Raw genomic sequence first — 18,977 nt, 5'->3', positions numbered from 1 at the left:
AAAAAAAAAGATTAGCCTTAATTCAAATAAAATGTATTGGTAATCTATAATTTCTCTTTTAGTTATTCTTGCATTTGGATATTCATAGTATAATTATGAAGATTATTTCTAAGTTCACCTTTTAATTTAATTTTAAGATGTATGATCAATAAATGGAGACTATAGTTGATATAATTATGGGTTTATTCTACACTTCTAGTTATACAATTTTGACAAACTAAGGTCATAATTTTTTTTATATATATTTTTGTATTTTTAAATTACAAACTTAAAAATATTAAGAAAATGACATGGTGAACAGAATTCATAAGTTTTTACATTAGAATTGGGCATTTGAAAGGAAGCTAGGGCAAAGAAGTATGTCTTGCGAAATAGGTTAATTATGTAATTGAATCAAAAGTTCTTAATCAAATCGATAATTGAATTAATAAAATTACAAATTTAAAGGTTAAATTAAAATTTAATTTAAATTGAATTGGATATAATAAAATTATATATATATATATATTGTTTTATTATTTTAAACCAGTTAATCGCTTAAAAAATACCGATTTGGTCAATTAATTGGTTCTTTAACTGAGTATTCCAATTTATTACCGATCAAATTTTACTTGAATCAATTAATCCGATTAATAGGATTCGTTTAACATAACCATAGTTGAATGGCTTAATGGAGAACTTTTGTACCACCCTTCATATAGTTTCATGTTCTTAGTTAGTATTGGTTTGGATTAATTTGAGTAAAAAAAAATATATAAAAAATAAAGTATTTTATTAAATTTTAAATATATATGAATATATTTTTTTAAAAAATATTTTTATAAAAAAAGTATTTTTTAAAAATTAATAATATTTTATTTAAAAAAAAACAGAAGCAAAGATCGTGTTAAAAAACAATTCATCTCGTACTGAAGTTAAAAATATATTTTTGCAAGATAAAAATTCAGGTGAAACAGACTTCAGGTGAAGTTGATACTTAAGAGTCACTAGATGATATAACTGGTTTGACTAAATTTTCATCCATCACGTGAAGTCGACTTCACGTGAATTTTCACCTTTTTACGATTAAAAAAAAGACCTTCCGTTGAATTATTTGTAATCAGATTAAAGAAACTTCACATGATCATTTAATAAAAAAGTACTAAACCCATCGTATATATTGGAAATGGATCATCTCTAATTTTTTTAATTTTAGAGAATAAAGTGTGATCTCTCACTTTTAATTCTACTAGTGGAACCAAAATTAAAGAGGAGAAAAAGAACAATAAAAAAAAAGATTAAACACTAAATACCATCCAATTTTTATTCCATCGGAAAAGATGCACTCCCTATATATTGTGTTAAATAATTATATATCATACGTGGAGAATTTTTTTTAAATAGTGACAACACAGTTGTCAAATTGCTATTGGATGGCAAATACATGAACATGCTATTTCTTTTTTTATGTGGAGGAAAAGGAAGAAAAATAAAAGCATATGAAATGACATGGTGGTATGGAAGACAGGGTGCGGCAAAGTTTAGGAGACGGTGGCCGACCCCAGCCCACAGAAAGAACACAACACGAGTCACAAGGTGCGGTTCCCTTTCAATTCCAAAGCCCATGATCCATCTTCATCCCTCACACATGACACATGGATCATGATGATATGCATCATAGTTGATCATATTAATATAAGAGAAAAGGACACCCGCGGACATTTTCGTCCTGACAATTGAAAAATACTTTTAAATTTCTGACCTTCACAAAATTTAGATGGATCAGTCCCTGACAGAGACATTTAGACGGATCGGTCCGTGACGGAGATATTTGGACAGAGGAACTGATCCGTCTAAGTTTTGTGAAGGTGAGGGACTTAAAAGTATTTTTCAATGGTCAGGAACAAAAATGTCCGCAGGACAAAAGGTCAAGGACCTATTTATCCTTTTCTCTTAATATAATTTTTTATTCCTTTTATAAAACACTTGGGATTAAATTATATTATAAGAAAATTTTTTAGTCTACTGATATATTAATGTTTTAGTAATTTTTAATTATTGATTTTAATTATAAAATTATATATAATATACATAATTAAGATCAATAATTAAAATTTATTAAAATAGCAATGTACTAATATATTTGAAAGCTTTTTTATATTATATATCTTTTTTCTATAGATATTCAAAAGGTCTAATTATTCTGATTTTTATATTTTTATTAAATTCTTAGTTTAATTTTTATATTTTAAAAATTTGTAATTAATTTTTTATATTAAATTAAAAATTTCAATTAAAATTTTTTAAATTATTTTTTGTTAAAAATACAAATTTTTGAAATATTTATTTTTGTGTTTGATATAAAATAAACTATAAAATATTATAAAATATTATGAAATAAATATCTAGAATTATTATTTATTTTATAAATTTTATCTAATATAAAAAATTATTTTTAAAATTTTAAACTGTAGAGATATAAAAAAATCAATAAAATTATAGAAATTAATAAATAAATTAAATCTATCTCAAAAGCTTATATTTAGTAGCCTAAAAAACATATTTTATTTTTTAGATAAACGTGATGTTTTTACATAAATCTATATTAAAAAGGTGTAATATGAAAATATAAATAATCAGAATTCATTAGAACTAATTAACTAAAAGTAATTTTGCTGTCAAATTACACAATAAAGACTTCAGTATAAAAAATAAAAAGAATATATTAGTATTAATTTAAATATAAGATAAAAATAAAAAATATTAATTATTTAAAATTTTTCTATACGTTAACTTTTTAATAAATTTAAAAAATAATAGAGATATTTATTTTAAAAAATAGGAGAAATAGACACTATGTTAGAAACAGGTGTGGGTCACTACCTCAAGTGGATGTATTTGATGTGGTTCTTCCAGCTAAGCACAACTAAACCCAAAGCCGTGGTTCGTTCCCTTTAACAACAGCAGTATTCATCGAACTTCAACCTCCTTACACTTCCATTTGTTCTTGACAATTCATTCTCACCCACCAAACCAAACTAAGTTAAAGCTTTGGTTAAGTAAAACTTTTTTAAAAGATTTTATATTGTTTAAAAGAATAAATTTTTTATTTTGTATTTAATAAATAAAAAAATTATGTTTTTGTATTTGTTAGAAAATCATTAGCATCAATTTAGACCAATTAGTAACGTTTATATTTATATAGTATATCTGTATATTAATTATAGAATTCTATACCTTTATTACTCTGATTCATTTAGTACCTATAAATACCTCTTGTATATTGTACCTTTCATCACACTCAATAACATAAACGTGGAGTTGTAGAGATCTCACTCTATTCAACCGCCTCCTGTCGCACTCACTTCTGCTTCCCTCTCTTTCTCTCTCTGTCTCTCTCCTTCTCTCGCTCCTAGGTTTTGATTTCCCCTACGAAGAGATGGCAGTGTTTGATGGATTTCCGACCCCGCATATGGTTTGCAATGCTTTTGTGGAGCAGTATTACTCTATTCTGCTTTAAGATCCAGGCCAAGTTCATAAATTTTACCACGATATCAGTGTCCTAAGTCGGCCTGAAGATGACGGTACCATGACAATAGTGACCACTATAGAAGACATCAATAAAAAGATATTGTCACTAGACTACACAAGCTTTAGAGTAGAGATTTTGAGTGCTGATGCTCAACCGTCTTATAAAGAAGGGGTGATTGTTGTCGTGACTGGCTGCTTAATTGGAAGTGACAATTTGAAGAAGAAGTTTACTCAGTCATTTTCCTAACTCCACAGGATAAATGATATTATGTTTTGAATGATGTATTTAGATATGTTGATGAATACAACTCAATTGAAATTGAGTCTGTGCCAGTAAATAATGTTGCTGAAAGTACCCAAGCTGATGTTTTTATCCCTAAACTAGAGCCAATTCATATTCCTCTGTTCCTGAAAGCATTCCACCTAGTCAAACAGCTAATGTGGATGCTGAAACTAGCATCAGCAAAGAAGCAAGTCAACTATGGGAGATTGTTATCCTAGTAGGAGATTAATTTATCTTTAAAATTAATTTTTTTATTTCTGAATGAGAAAGCCAGAAGAGTATTTTTTATAGGGAATGCTTTCATAAAGACGCTTAAAATGTTTTTTTGTAGTGATGCTTACATTTTATATTATTATTGAACGTATTAATGAACTGATTATTTTAAATTTCTTAATAAAATCAGAGTAATAAAGGCATAGAATCCTATAATTAATGTACAGATATACTATATAAATATAAACGATACTAATTTGTCTAAATTGATGCTAATGATTCTCTAACAGTATTTTTAATTTTTAAAAGATTAGGATATTTTTAAAAATATTTAAGATAAAACTTTTTAAAATTGGCTTGTACTTTTTAAAATTTAAAAGTCTAATCTTATATATTAACTAATTTTTTAATTTAACGCTTAAATTTATGTTTTTTACAGTATTTTTAAATTTAAAAAAATTATTTTACCAAATGTAATTGTTGTTAGTTTGTGGTTTGTGTTTATTAAAAATTATTTTTAATTTAATTTATCAAATATAGATGTTACACTTCTTAAAAAATCATCTTTTAAAAATTAATTTTTATAAGTTATTTTTGAAAAATAAAAATTTTACTAAACTAAGTCTAAATATACTCATAGGCATTATATAATAGTAAAATTTAATTTTAAAGTATTAACAGTATAAAATATTTTATACAGACAATTAATATAAAAGATAATTATTTTTACTGATACAATATATATCAAAATTAAATTTATAATAGTAACTATGATCTGAAAATTTTCATGATAATTACATATTTGAAATTAATTAATTTTGTATGAATAAAATGAGTATGTCTAGAAAGATAATATTTTAAACAAAAATAAAGAAGTAAGAACTATCAGAGTAATAGTAACTGGTATTCCTTTAATCCTTTCGTTATCGCAGCCTCTCTACGCGGCAGACACGGACACGCTGCAACCACTCCCATTTGTTTCTGTGTTCCAAATTACTTTGAACAATGAGAATATATTTGTTATAATAATGAATTAATTATTCAAATACTTAATTAATTATATACTTTTTCTTTTTTAACTCTGTACCAAAAAAATTCATATCTGTATAAAGAACACTACTTTTCAATTTTAATTTTGAACTATGAATTGTGTTTTTCAGCTATATTAGAATTTGATATATTTTATCATGATGTGTAGTTGAATATCAACAAATTATAAAATCAGATTTTCTTATAGTACACAAATTTAACTTTTAAATTTATGGTTTTGAATTTTTAATTTTTATAAATATATAAATTTGATTTTTAAATTTATGTTTCACTAAATTTTAACAAAAATCTTATTCTTCAATTTATATATTTACAAAATCTATAACTCAATTGTTATAAAATCTGAGAATCATATTTTTTATTAATTTTATAACTTTTTAAATCTAATATTCAGATTTCATAATTAAAATTAAAAAAGTTTAACATCTGTAATAGAAAAAAATGCACCACCTTATCATTACAGTATATTACATGTACTGTTACCCCATCTTTAAAAAAAGAAATGCTAAGGAGATAATGACTTTGTTGAACAATATAAATAACTACCAATCAAATAAAAACATACTATACCTCCTAATAAACTTTTTAAATTTTAATATTAAAATAATCATTCGTACACTAATAAAATAAACATTCGATATATCTATTATTTACATTGTTTAATATTTTCATTGTTTACCTATCCTTTTTCTTAAAGAAATTAGCATATAAAGAAAAGCAGAATTTATTCTAGAAACCAAAATAAGAAGAAAAAGGAAATTGTGAATCAGAAAAAAGTTGCTGAAGTGGCGACCAAATCCATATTGAGCACCACCACAACCAGCCTGTCCCTTTCTCTCAAATAAAATTAATTTTTTTTACACTGTATAATTAAAAAAATTGCTAATAATGCATATTTTCCTCACCTCAGCATCATCAACCATTTATTTTATTTTATCATTTCTTTTATTTTGATAAGATCAAGCATTCTCTCTAGTCTCTACATCATATAAACAGAATTAAATAATACTAACACTAATAAATTAAAAATAATTATTACAATTTTGTCTAGTTTCGCCGTCTCTTCCTCCTTCTCTCATAATCCTTTTCCCACTCGGTTAATAATAATCCTTCTCCATTAAGATTCTTTCTCACACCATTCTTATTATCTTCTCCTTCTCCCTTCTCTTTCTCCACATTCTCAACCTCAATTCTCAACGTCTTCACAAACAAAACCACAACCAGGTATCACAATTTCCCCTTTTTTTTTTAATTAATATCGTTTTTTGTTCTCCTTATTTTCTGTATTTGGTTACGGGCCACAAAATTTTCAAAAATAACCCAAAAAGAAAAAACCGTATATGGTTTTTGCAACTTGTATTTGTTTTCCAGTTTTTTTATACCGTATTTTTTCGTTATAACTCTTAACTATCTTTCCAATTTTTTCCATTCGATTTTCTCGGAATCCAAACTAACTCAGCGTTTTCAATTGTTTTTCCTCTTCAATTCTCTCTATAAATTTCCTTCATCTTCAAGATATTTCCAACACTCCATAACCAAAATCATATTCATATTTCTAGTCTCTGAATCTCAATAAGCTTTTTAAATTTTGTCTGAATCTAAATTTTAGATAGCTAAAGTTTCTTATGTAAATTCCGATCAGGTTCAAAACATTCACAGCGGTTCTGATTGCGAATTTTCTCATCAAAGAAAGGAGACGATAGAAAAATAAAAACAGCAAAAAAAAAAAAGAAAAAGCAGAAATTCGAAAAGTTCAAGCTCAGATCTAGAAACATAACCATGGCGGAAGAACATCCATGCCAAGCTCCTGAAGGTCACAGGCTCTGTGTCAACAACTGCGGGTTTTTCGGTAGCTCAGCCACCATGAATCTCTGCTCCAAATGCTTCAGAGAACAAGAATCCGCAAAATCTACGATCGAGAACGCTCTCTCCACCGCCACAGCCACCGCAACCTCCTCCGTCGCCGCCTTTCCATCTCCGTCACCGTCCACGTCGTCTTCTCCGGCGCCAACGCCCGCCGTCGAATCCTTTGTTCCTCAACCGGTTGAACTAGAAGCTTCGAGCTCCGTAACGGTTTCTGTAACGGCCAGCTCGAATCCCGGAGCTCCGGTTCAGCCGAACCGTTGCGCTACATGCCGTAAACGAGTCGGGTTGACCGGGTTCAAGTGCAGGTGTGGTGTCACGTTCTGCGGGACCCATAGGTACCCGGAGAAACACGCGTGCGCTTTCGATTTTAAGACGGTGGGAAGAGAAGAGATAGCACGTGCCAACCCCGTGATCAAGGCGGAGAAACTCGATAGGATCTGATGGGAAATTTGGAAATTGTTCCTCAGCCGTTGGATCAGACGTATGGGCCTACACAAAGCAGATGGTTATTGTTGAGTGAGTCCTTCTTAGATGAGTTAATCGTGGCCGTCCACCTAGACATCCGGTGCAAGAGAGAGATTTGTCGTGATGTACTATAAAAATAATCACAAAATATGATTATGATGTAATGATCTTATCTTTGTTGTTATTATTAAATTTTAATATTATAATAATAGCAGTTTGGTTGCTTTGCTTGCTTAGCTGTCTCGACTAGAAAGGTTGAATAAGTCTTGGGTTTTTTATGTGGTATTAGCTTTTGTAAAGTGTGAGAAGGAAGAAAAAAATGAATGAAAAATTGTAGTATCATTCACCACTATCATCATCATTTTTAGAGATTAAATGAGTGGTTGAAAATGAGAATTTGATAGTTTTATTGTTGGATCTACAAGTGGGTAAGTAGGCAAAAGTGCAGTGTAGCGTTTCTGGGTTGCTTTTGATAATGAATGCGAAAATAAATTTATCATATTTGTACGCAAGGGGTTTATTTTTTAATTATTTCACTCACTTTTATATTGTTAATTATGACCTTATGGTTATGAATTTATGATACAATACAATTGATATCACTTTTATATTATTAATTATGAACTTATGGTTATGAATTTATGATACAATACAATTAATAACTAACATAACTATGTTAGCTGTTAATGTTGGATTGAACAAAGTTTAGAGAACAAGAAAAAAAGAAAAAGAATGAAAGAAAGATTGTAGTTTCATCCATCGCTACCACCAGAATTAAAAGGATAGTTGAAAATGAGAATTTGGTGGGTTTGTTGTTGGATCTACAAGTGGGTAAGTAGGCAAATCAATTTCAAGTTAAAGAAATAATTGAATATTCATATTAACTGATCAATTTATTCACTCCATCCTAATCTGATAGATCTTCTGAAGAACTGATTAATCGGACGAGAATAAAGATAGAGTCACATTCTACATGTCAATCTCGACAACAATGAAATTTATAGGAAGAGGAAAATCCGTCGACTTAAGAAATCGTGAGGGTTCAAGTCCCTCTATCCCCAAAAGACCTGTTTAACTCTCTAATTCTTTTTCCCATATGTTAGTTTTTTTTTTCCAGAATTAAAAGGATAGTTGAAAATGAGAATTTGGTGGGTTTGTTGTTGGATCTACAAGTGGGTAAGTAGGCAAAAGTACAGTGTAGCGTTTCTGGGTTGTTTTCGATAATGAATGCAAAAATGAATTCATCATATTTGCACACAAGTTGCATATCTTTTCATTATTTCACTCATTTTTATATTCTTGTTAATTATGAATTTATGATACAATACGATTGACACCTTTGTTAGCTGTCAATGTTGAATTAAACAAAAAAGTTTAGAGAGCAAGAAAAAAGGGAAAAAAATGAATGAAAGTGTAGTTCCATCCACCACTACTACCACCTTCTTCAGGGATTAAAGGAGTGGTTGAAAATGAGAATCTAGTTGTTTTATTATTGGATCTACAAGTGCGCAAAAGCCCAGTGCAGTAGCTTTTTGTGTTGCTTTCGATAATGAATGCGAAAATGAAGTTATCATATTTGCACGTAGCTTTTTGTGTTGCTTTCGATAATAAATGCGAAAATGAAGTTATCATATTTGCACGCAAGTGGCCTACTTTTTCATTATTTCACATAGGGCCATCAAAATGGGCTAAACCCATCGGGCCAGCCTGTTTACCCATTTAAATGGGCGGGCTTTGCCTCTAAAATTAAGTCCGTTTAAATTTCGGGTTAAACGAGCTGAGCCCGATTAACCCGAAAAAATGACGGGTTAAACGGGCTAGCCCGCAGGCTAAATGGGTGACTCGTTTATTTTTTTTACATTTTTTTTAAAAAAAGTAGCACTTTTAGCCAATATTTCTCCCGATCCGACTAAAAAATTCGACCCATCAGCTAAAAAAATATTATTTTTTAAAAGTTTTGGACCTAAAAGTGGTATTTTTTGTCAAAATATTTTTCAAAAAATAAAATAAAATAATAAGCGGACTGATCCGTTTAACACATCGGGATGACCATAAACGTTCCGAGCTAAAAAAATATGGCTCGCGAATAAAGCGGATTTAAACGAGCCAGCCCATTTAATCTACGGGCCGGACTAGCCTGTTTGACAGTCCTAATTTCACTCACTTTTATATCCTTGTTAATTATGAATTTATGATACAATACGATCGACAACTATGTTAGCTGTCAATGTTGGATTGAACAAAGAAGTTTAGAGAGTAAAAAAAAAAAAGGAAGAAAAAAATGAATGAAATATTGTAGTTCCATCCACCACTACCACCACCTTCTTTAGGGATTAAAAGAGTGGTTGAAAATGAGAATTTAGTAGTTTTGTTGTTGGATCTACAAGTGGACAAAAGGCCAGTGCAGTGGAGCATTTTTTGTTGCTTTCGATAATGAATGAAAAAGTGAAGTTATCATATTTGCACGCAATTGGCCTATTTTTTCATTATTTCACTCACTTTTATATCCTTGTTAATTATGAATTTAGGATTATGAATTTATGATACAATACGATTGACAACTATGTTAGCTGTCAATGTTGGATTGAACAAAGAAGTTTAGAGAGTAAGAAAAAAGGAAGAAATAAATGAATGAATGATTGTAGTTGCATCCATCACTACCACCGGGATTAAAAGGGTGGTTGAAAACGAGAATTTGGTGGTTTTTCTGTTGGATCTATAAGCGGGCAATAGTCCAGTGCAGTGGAGCGTTTTGTGTTGCTTTCGATAATGAATACAAAAGTGAAGTCATCGTATTTACATGCAAGTGGCCTACTTTTTCATTGTTTCACTCACTTTTATATCCTTGTTAATTATAAATTTATGATTATGAATTTATGATACAATACGATTGACAACTATGTTAGCTGTCAATGTTGGATTGAGCAAAGAAGTTTAGAGAGCAAGAAAAAAGGAAGAAAAAAATGAATGAAAGTTCCATCCACCACTACTACCACCTTATTTAGGGATTAAAATAGAGGTTGAAAATGAGAATTTGGTGGTTTTGTTGTTGGATATACAAGTAGACAAAAGCCTAGTGCAGTAGAGTGTTTTGTGTTGCTTTCAATAATGAATGGAAAAGTAAAGTTATCATATTTACTCGCAAGTGGCCTACTTTTTCATTATTTCACTCACTTTTATATCCTTTTTAATTATGAATTTTTAAATATGGATTTATGATACAATACGTTTAACAACTATGTTAGCTGTCAATGTTGGATTGAACAAAGAAATTTAGAGAACAAAAAAAAAACGAGAAAAGAATGAATAAAAAATTATAGTCCCATCTACCACTACCACCAGGATTAAAAGGGTGGTTGAAAATGAGAATTTGGTGATTTTGTTGTTGGATCTACAAGTGGGCAAAAATTCAGTGCAGTGGAGCGTTTTGTATTGCTTTCGATAATGAATGCAAAAGTGAAGTCATCATATTTACACGAAAGTGGCATACTTTTTTATTGTTTTGCTCACTTCTATATCCTTGTTAATTATAAATTCATGATTATGAATTTATAATACAATATGATTGATAACTATGTTAGCTGTCAATGTTGGATTGAACAAATAAATTTAGAGAACAAGAAAAAAAGGAGGAAAAAAATGAATGAAAGATTGTAGTTCCATCCCCTACAACCACCACACTACTAGAATTTAGACATTTACTAATATTTTTTAACTAACACTTTTCAAAATGTTAGTTATACTAATAAAAATATATTGTTACTTTGTTAGCAACACTTGTAAAATAAATGTTAGCAAAGACACTTTTTAAAAAAAAAAGAAAATAAAAATCAGATACAAACGTTACAAATATACAAAGTGGTGAGTATTTTCATTTTCTCCCTGTTTCACGCATCGTTCTCACTCTCGAAGCTGCACCTCTGGTTCCTCCTCAATCATCTCTTGTTCCGTCTCTTCAAGCTCTCGCTCCGCCTCATCGATCTCACGGTTCGCGAATCGAAACCACAATCGCGTGTTCTCACTCTCACTCCAGCTCGTGTTGTCTCCCTCTGGTTCATATTCTCACACCGTCGTTTTGCCTCTGGTTCATCCTCTCGCGCCGTCGTCTTCTCACCGGTTCCATCGGCTGCTCGTCCCACAGCCTGGTGAGTTCTAGTTCTCTTATTCCGTTAGTATTTTTCTCCTTCAATCCTCTTTAATCTTTACGTAATAATTAATTTGATGTATAACTATTAGTTGATTTAGGTTTTTAATTGGTTATTTAGTAGTTAGGTTTTGAATTTAGGTTTTGATTAAGTTGTTTATTTGCTTATCAAGTTGTTAAAAATCATATATTATTAGGTTTTCATATCCTCTGTTTTCTAGTTGCTTTTTCTTACTAAACTTGGATTCTAATTTCTAATTTTTGTTTTGTTTGATATTGTCAATTGGAAAAATTCAATTATTGATTCCATCATTTTTAGGCACGAGGACATTGTTGTATAGAATAGTAATTAATTTGACACAAAATAAGATTTAGTTTGTTAAAAAGATTCAATATCCAAAATTTTAAATTATTTGACTTATAATACTTCTAACTCAAGCATATTAATACATTTACATTATCATATTATACATAGGCCCTTGAAAAGTGTCAACTTGGTGATGAAGTTAGAAGAAAAGAAAGAAAGTTGGACTCTCCAGGTTTGCATTCTATTTTTTTTGAATCAATAGTTATATATCCTCCTAATTTATAACGAAAAAAATTTTGATTACTCTACATGAATATAGTGATACAGTAACCTTTGAAGTTATTGCTAAGGCAAAATTGATGCTGCAGTTAGCGAAAATGACGAGAATTGGAGCATGGGACAGAGGCTATTGGTGTGCCTTGGTAGGGTGCTTTTGAAGAAAATTTAGCCACTCCATGAATTGAAATTCTTATTAAGCAGTTTACTACAAATTTATAATCATCCTCTTGGGCTTTCTACTTTACTGAACAATGAAACATTGTTACTTAAAGCCTTTGATAGAATATTAGAATGACTTCTTTTTTGTTAAGCTTTTGGTTGTGTTCTAATTTGTTTTCTTATGAGATGAAGTGTTTCAATGGTGATGCAGGAGGAAAAAAGTTTGCAGAGTGCTTTGTTTGTAAACAGCAAGGACACTTGAGTAAAAACTGCCCTCAAAATGCTCATGGTATCTACCCTAAGGTATTATTGTTTCTCTTTCTTATTTGCCTTGTCAAATATATCATGATGTATTAGCCAAACACTTGAATCAACTGTCTAATCCATATTAAGTAATTGTTTATACTAGAGTGGTTGTTGTAAAATATGTGGTGGCGTGACACATTTGGCAAGGGATTGTCCCGAAAAAAGGAAGAAAGCTCCTTTTGCTGCTAATGGGCCTGCTGATGGATGTAAGTCTATTCCTATATTCCTGATTTTGATATCTAAAGTTTCATCTTTTGTTTAGTTTGTATGGGACCCATATCTCCTTTGTTTGTATTTCCAAACATACATCTGATATTATTTATGTTTTGCTGCTATTTAGCTACATTTAGATCCAGTCTGCAAGTAGAATAATGATTGACCTTAACCTTAAGTACATGCAAGTGGTGGAGGTGCACTGCTTTTGCTTGTTCATCACCTTATGATAACTAAAAGAATTGCTGCTAAAAAAAATTAGTGCTATTGTTTGCTCTAAATCTAATTTATTCTCTTGTTGGGTGTTCTAAATTGATACTATGGAGCCATAGGATATCATGGAGTGGCTAATCAAATACTTGCCTCTGACAGTTGTATAAGAAAATGACGTTCTTCATCACTGAGCTCTAAATCTGATTTCCTCTTGTTGGCATTGTTGAGGCATTTGGATTTTGGTATTTGAGTATTCAAATTTTCAGTAGGAAAATTGGTAAGTTCACCCAACACAACGCCCTTCCTCTTGAGGGGTTGATTCTCAGTGAGGTTTGCAGTCATGGCCCTCCTCTTTGTGGCGACACGAGTTTCCATCTTTGAAGGTGCCTCTCTTTGAAGAAAGGGGACAGAGAAAGAGACAGGGCAATAAGAATGAGCAGAGAAGAGAGGAAGAGGGTGCCAAATTTGAAGGGAGGAATATTGAAAGAGACAATTAGGATTTTCACTGTTGGCATAGTACCAGGTTTGAAACTTGTTATCATGCCTTCTATTAATGTGTTACTATATTTTCTCTCAAATTCCAAACTTCATTGAAGTCTTAATCAACTTGTTGTATAATGTGTTTTTATTTTTGTTTTTTCAGATTCTTCTGATAATGTTTGTATATAAGATTGTACGCTTAGCATGGGGTTTGATGCAATTACACTCAAAAGTGGCTGGGATGAGTATGGCATTGCCTATGGCAGGCCTATAAAAAAATGTGCACATCAGAAGGGTGCATCTCCAATCTTCTTCCGGCTCTACTCTTGCGTTTGGCAATGACATGTCCGGTGGCATTTCGAATGTCCTAGTGGAGCATGTTCATCTCTACAACTCAAAAACTAGCATTATGTTCAGAACCACCAGGGGAAGAGGTGGTTACATGAAGGAGATAGTTATATCAGACATAGTTATATTGAAGAACATGACTGGGACAAGATTCTCAAGTAATCTAAAAGAGTGGCATGGATAAAATTTACATGGTTTTGTTTTGTTAGTATGTGTGCCACCATGTAAATTCTGTGGTCTATTTGATGGAGTTAATCTTTCCTTCGCCTGCAGGCTTTCGGACTTGGCTGGCTATGGAGTAGCTGTAGCCGTTTCCAAAGAATTTGAGGGTTCATTTCGTGGTCTCACATATAAATCTCCACTGCTTGATCTTATGATCAAAAGTGGGAGAAATGGTAATACTTATTTTTCAGTTAAATTAAGCTTTCTTTGTGCCGAGGACATGCTTCAATTTTCATTTGTTTACATAACACATTCTTTCCTTGATCACTTGTGTCCTTTCAGGCAAAAATAATGGGAAAGGATACTACATTTATGAAAAAGGTAGCAAGCCAAAACCCGATCTTTCAATATTACCAATTGTTGAAGAGTCGAGAAGATTTGCCAATATTATGCCTGGTGGAAAGGTACTTTTCTTTTGAAAATGCTGTATTGCAAGTGATTGTTTGATCATAAGCTTCCTCTCTCACTAGATTGAATCTATATCTTCTTGAATTTGCTCGTCGACATTAGCTTGTGTAGTGAAGCTGATAGCATTTATTCCTTTTGCAGCCTATATCTATTACTGACCAAGAGATTGTAGAGATGATACTCTTTCCAATAGTGAACAAGGCATGCCGTGTTTTAGATGAAAGAATGTTATTCAAGCATTAGACCTCGAATTGTGTTCTTGGGATGAGCTTCCCTAGTTACAGGTGGGTTTACCCTTTCCTTTTTCTTTCCTCGTCTAAAATATTGAAGGGCTAAAGCTAAGAAAAGGAATTTATAAAAGCATTGCAAAATCATTTGCTTCCATGTAATAATTTGTAAACTATTTGAACTCTTAAACCATCATTTATGTTATTGCCCCTTTTGTACTTATCTAGTCCAGCATGTTTTATGATCAGCTTTCTAGTTGGGGCAAAGGATGTATATAACAGCCTAAAGAAATGGTCAGAATTATATGGTAACTTCTATAAGCCATCAAGGTATCTGGAGGAAAGGGCAATTCAGGGCATTCCTTTGGTAAGACTCTATATCTGTTATTTTCTATTTGAATTTCATGGAACTTAGTATTTTCAATTTCCTTTGTATATGAGAAAAAAATGTTAAATTGACATAGTTACCTTAGGATATTTAGATAAGGATAACTATGTCAATTTAACATTTTTTTCTCATATACAAAAGAAATTAAAAATACTAAGTTCCATGAAATTCAAATAGAAAATAACAGATATAGAGTCTTACCAAAGAAATGCCCTGAATTGCCCTTTCCTCCAGATACCTTGATGGCTTATAGAAGTTACCATATAATTCTGACCATTTTTTTAGGCTGTTATATACATCCTTTGCCCCAACTAGAAAGCTGATCATAAAACATGCTGGACTAGATAAGTACAAAAGGGGCAGTAACATAAATGATGGTTTAAGAGTTCAAATAGTTTACAAATTATTACATGGAAGCAAATGATTTTGGAATGCTTTTATAAATTCCTTTTCTTAGCTTTAGCCCTTCAATATTTTAGACGAGGAAAGAAAAAGGAAAGGGTAAACCCACCTGTAACTAGGGAAGCTCATCCCAAGAACACAAGCAATATCGAGGTCTGATGCTTGAATAACCATTCTTTCATCTAAAACACGGCATGCCTCGTTCACTATTAGAAAGAGTATCATCTCTACAATCTCATGGTCAGTAATAGATATAGGCTGCAAAAGGAATAAATGCTATCAGCTTCACTACACAAGCTAATGCCGACGAGCAAATTCAAGAAGATATAGATACAATCTAGTGAGAGAGGAAGCTTATGATCAAACAATCACTTGCAATACAGCATTTTCAAAAGAAAAGTACCTTTCCACCAGGCATAATATTGGCAAATCTTCTCGACTCTTCAACAATTGGTAATATTGAAAGATCGAGTTTTGGCTTGCTACCTTTTTCATAAATGTAGTATCCTTTCCCATTATTTTTGCCTGAAAGGACACAAGTGATCAAGGAAAGAATGTGTTATGTAAACAAATGAAAATTGAAGCATGTCCTCGGCACAAAGAAAGCTTAATTTAACTGAAAAATAAGTATTACCATTTCTCCCACTTTTGATCATAAGATCAAGCAGTGGAGATTTATACGTGAGACCACGAAATGAACCCTCAAATTCTTTGGAAATGGCTACAGCTACTCCATAGCCAGCCAAGTCCGAAAACCTGCAGGCGAAGGAAAGATTAACTCCATCAAATAGACCACAGAATTTACATGGTGGCACACATACTAACAAAACAAAACCATGTAAATTTTATCCATGCCACTCTTTTAGATTACTTGAGAATCTTGTCCCAGTCATGTTCTTCAATATAACTATGTCTGATATAACTATCTCCTTCATGTAACCACCTCTTCCCCTGGTGGTTCTGAACACAATGCTGGTTTTTTAGTTGTAGAGATGAACATGCTCCACTAGGACATTCGAAATGCCGCCGGACATGTCACTGCCAAACGCAAGAGTAGAGCCGGAAGAAGATTGGAGATGCACTCTTCTGATGTGCACATTTTTTTATAGGCCTGCCATAGGCAATGCCATACTCATCCCAGCCACTTTTGAGTGTAATTGCATCAAACCCCATGCTAAGCGTACAATTTATATACAAACATTATCAGAAGAATCTGAAAAAACAAAAATAAAAACACATTATACAACAAGTTGATTAAGACTTCAATGAAGTTTGGAATTTGAGAGAAAATATAGTAACACATTATCAGAAGGCATGATAACAAGTTTCAAACCTGGTACTATGCCAACAGTGAAAATCCCAATTGTCTCTTTCAATATTCCTCCCTTCAAATTTGGCACCCTCTTCCTCTCTTCTCTGCTCATTCTTATTGCCCTCTCTCTTTCTCTATCCCCTTTCTTCAAAGAGAGGCACCTTCAGAGATAGAAACTCGTGCCGCCACAAAGAGGAGGGCCATGACCGCAAACCTCACTGAGAATCAACCCCTCAAGAGGAAGGGCGTTGTGTTGGGTGAACTTACCAATTTTCCTACTGAAAATTTGAATACTCAAATACCAAAATCCAAATGCCTCAACAATGCCAACAAGAGGAAATCAGATTTAGAGCTCAGTGATGAAGAACGTCATTTTCTTATACAACTGTCAGAGGCAAGTATTTGATTAGCCACTCCATGATATCCTATGGCTCCATAGTATCAATTTAGAACACCCAACAAGAGAATAAATTAGATTTAGAGCAAACAATAGCACTAATTTTTTTTAGCAGCAATTCTTTTAGTTATCATAAGGTGATGAACAAGCAAAAGCAGTGCACCTCCACCACTTGCATGTACTTGAGGTTAAGGTCAATCATTATTCTACTTGCAGACTGGATCTAAATGCAGCTAAATAGCAGCAAAACATAAATAATATCAGATGTATGTTTGGAAATACAAACAAAGGAGATATGGGCCCCATACAAACTAAACAAAAGATGAAACTTTAGATATCAAAACCATGAATATAGGAATAGACTTACATCCATCAGCAGGCCCATTAGCAGCAAAAGGTGCTTTCTTCCCTTTTTCGGGACAATCCCTTGCCAAATGTGTCATGCCACTACATATTTTATAACAACCACTCTAGTATAAACAATTACTTAATATAGATTAGACAGTTGATTCAAGTGTTTGGCTAATACATCATGATATATTTGACATGGCAAACAAGAAAGAGAAACAATAATACCTTAGGATAGATACCATGAGCATTTTGAGGGCACTTTTTACTCAAGTGTCCTTGCTGTTTATAGACAAAGCACTCCGCAAACTTTTTCTCTCCTGCATCACCATTAAAACACTTCATCTCATAAGAAAACAAATTAGAACACAACCAAAAGCTTAACAAAAAAGAAGTCATTCTAATATTCTATCAAAGGCTTTAAGTAACAATGTTTCATTGTTCAGTAAAGTAAAAAGCCCAAGAGGATGATTATAAATTTGTAGTAAACTGCTTAATAAGAATTCCAATTCATGGAGTGGCTAAATTTTCTTCAAAAGCACCCTACCAAGGCACACCAATAGCCTCTGTCCCATGCTCCAATTCTCGTCATTTTCGCTAACTGCAGCATCAATTTTGCCTTAGCAATAACTTCAAAGGTTACTGTATCACTATATTCATGTAGAGTAATCAAAATTTTTCTCGTTATAAATTAGGAGGATATATAATTATTGATTCAAAAAAAATAGAACGCAAACCTGGAGAGTCCAAATTTTCTTCTTTTCTTCTAACTTCATCACCAAGTTGACACTTTTCAAGGGCCTATGTATAATATGATAATGTAAATGTGTTAATATGCTTGAGTTAGAAGTATTATAAGTAAAATAATTTGGAATTTTGGATACTGAATCTTTTTAACAAACTAAATCTTATTTTGTGTCAAATTAATTACTATTCTATACAACAATGTCTTCGTGCATAGAAATGATGGAATCAATAATTGAATTTTTTCAATTAGCAATATCAAACAAAACAGAAATTAGAAATTAGAATCCAAGTTTAGTAAGAAAAAGCAACTAGAAAACAGAGGATATGAAAACCTAATAATATATGATTTTTAACAACTTGATCAGCAAATAAACAACTTAATCAAAACTTAAATTCAAAACTTAACTACTAAATAACCAATTAAAAACCTAAATCAACTAATAGTTATACATCAAATTAATTATTATGTAAAGATTAAAGAGGATTGAAGGAGAAAAATACTAACGGAATAAGAGAACTAGAACTCACCAGGCTGTGGGACGAGCAGCCGATGGAACCGGTGAGAAGACGACGGCGCGAGAGGATGAACCAGAGGCAAAACGACGGTGTGAGAAGATGAACCAGAGGCGAGACAACACAAGTTGGAGTGAGAGTGAGAACACGCGATTGTGGTTTTGATTCGCGAACCGT

At 31.7% G+C, this 18,977-nt stretch overlaps 1 protein-coding gene and 1 pseudogene across 1 annotated transcript; both read left to right on the top strand.

Moving 5' to 3' along the window:
* The first annotated feature begins 3,293 nt into the window (after positions 1-3,293).
* LOC110269337 (nuclear transport factor 2 pseudogene) lies at positions 3,294-4,122 on the top strand (annotated as a pseudogene).
* Positions 4,123-6,698: 2,576 nt separating this feature from the next.
* LOC107626399 (zinc finger A20 and AN1 domain-containing stress-associated protein 4) lies at positions 6,699-7,736 on the top strand. The gene has a single exon (XM_016329272.3). It carries the CDS (start codon positions 6,836-6,838, stop codon positions 7,361-7,363), a length of 528 nt encoding a protein of 175 aa, XP_016184758.1. The 5' UTR covers positions 6,699-6,835; the 3' UTR covers positions 7,364-7,736.
* The last annotated feature ends 11,241 nt before the right edge of the window (positions 7,737-18,977 follow it).

The sequence above is a fragment of the Arachis ipaensis genome, chromosome B2 (assembly GCF_059453495.1).
Source record: "Arachis ipaensis isolate K30076 ecotype BB chromosome B2, ASM5945349v1, whole genome shotgun sequence".
Lineage (NCBI taxonomy): Eukaryota > Viridiplantae > Streptophyta > Magnoliopsida > Fabales > Fabaceae > Arachis > Arachis ipaensis.
The sequence above is the reverse complement of the archived record's forward strand: the minus strand, read 5'-3'. Positions and strand labels throughout refer to the sequence as shown.

Coding starts and splice junctions, on each gene's coding strand:
- LOC107626399 (XM_016329272.3), top strand. CDS start 6,836: ATGGCGGAAGAACATCCATGCCAAGCTCCTGAAGGTCACAGGCTCTGT.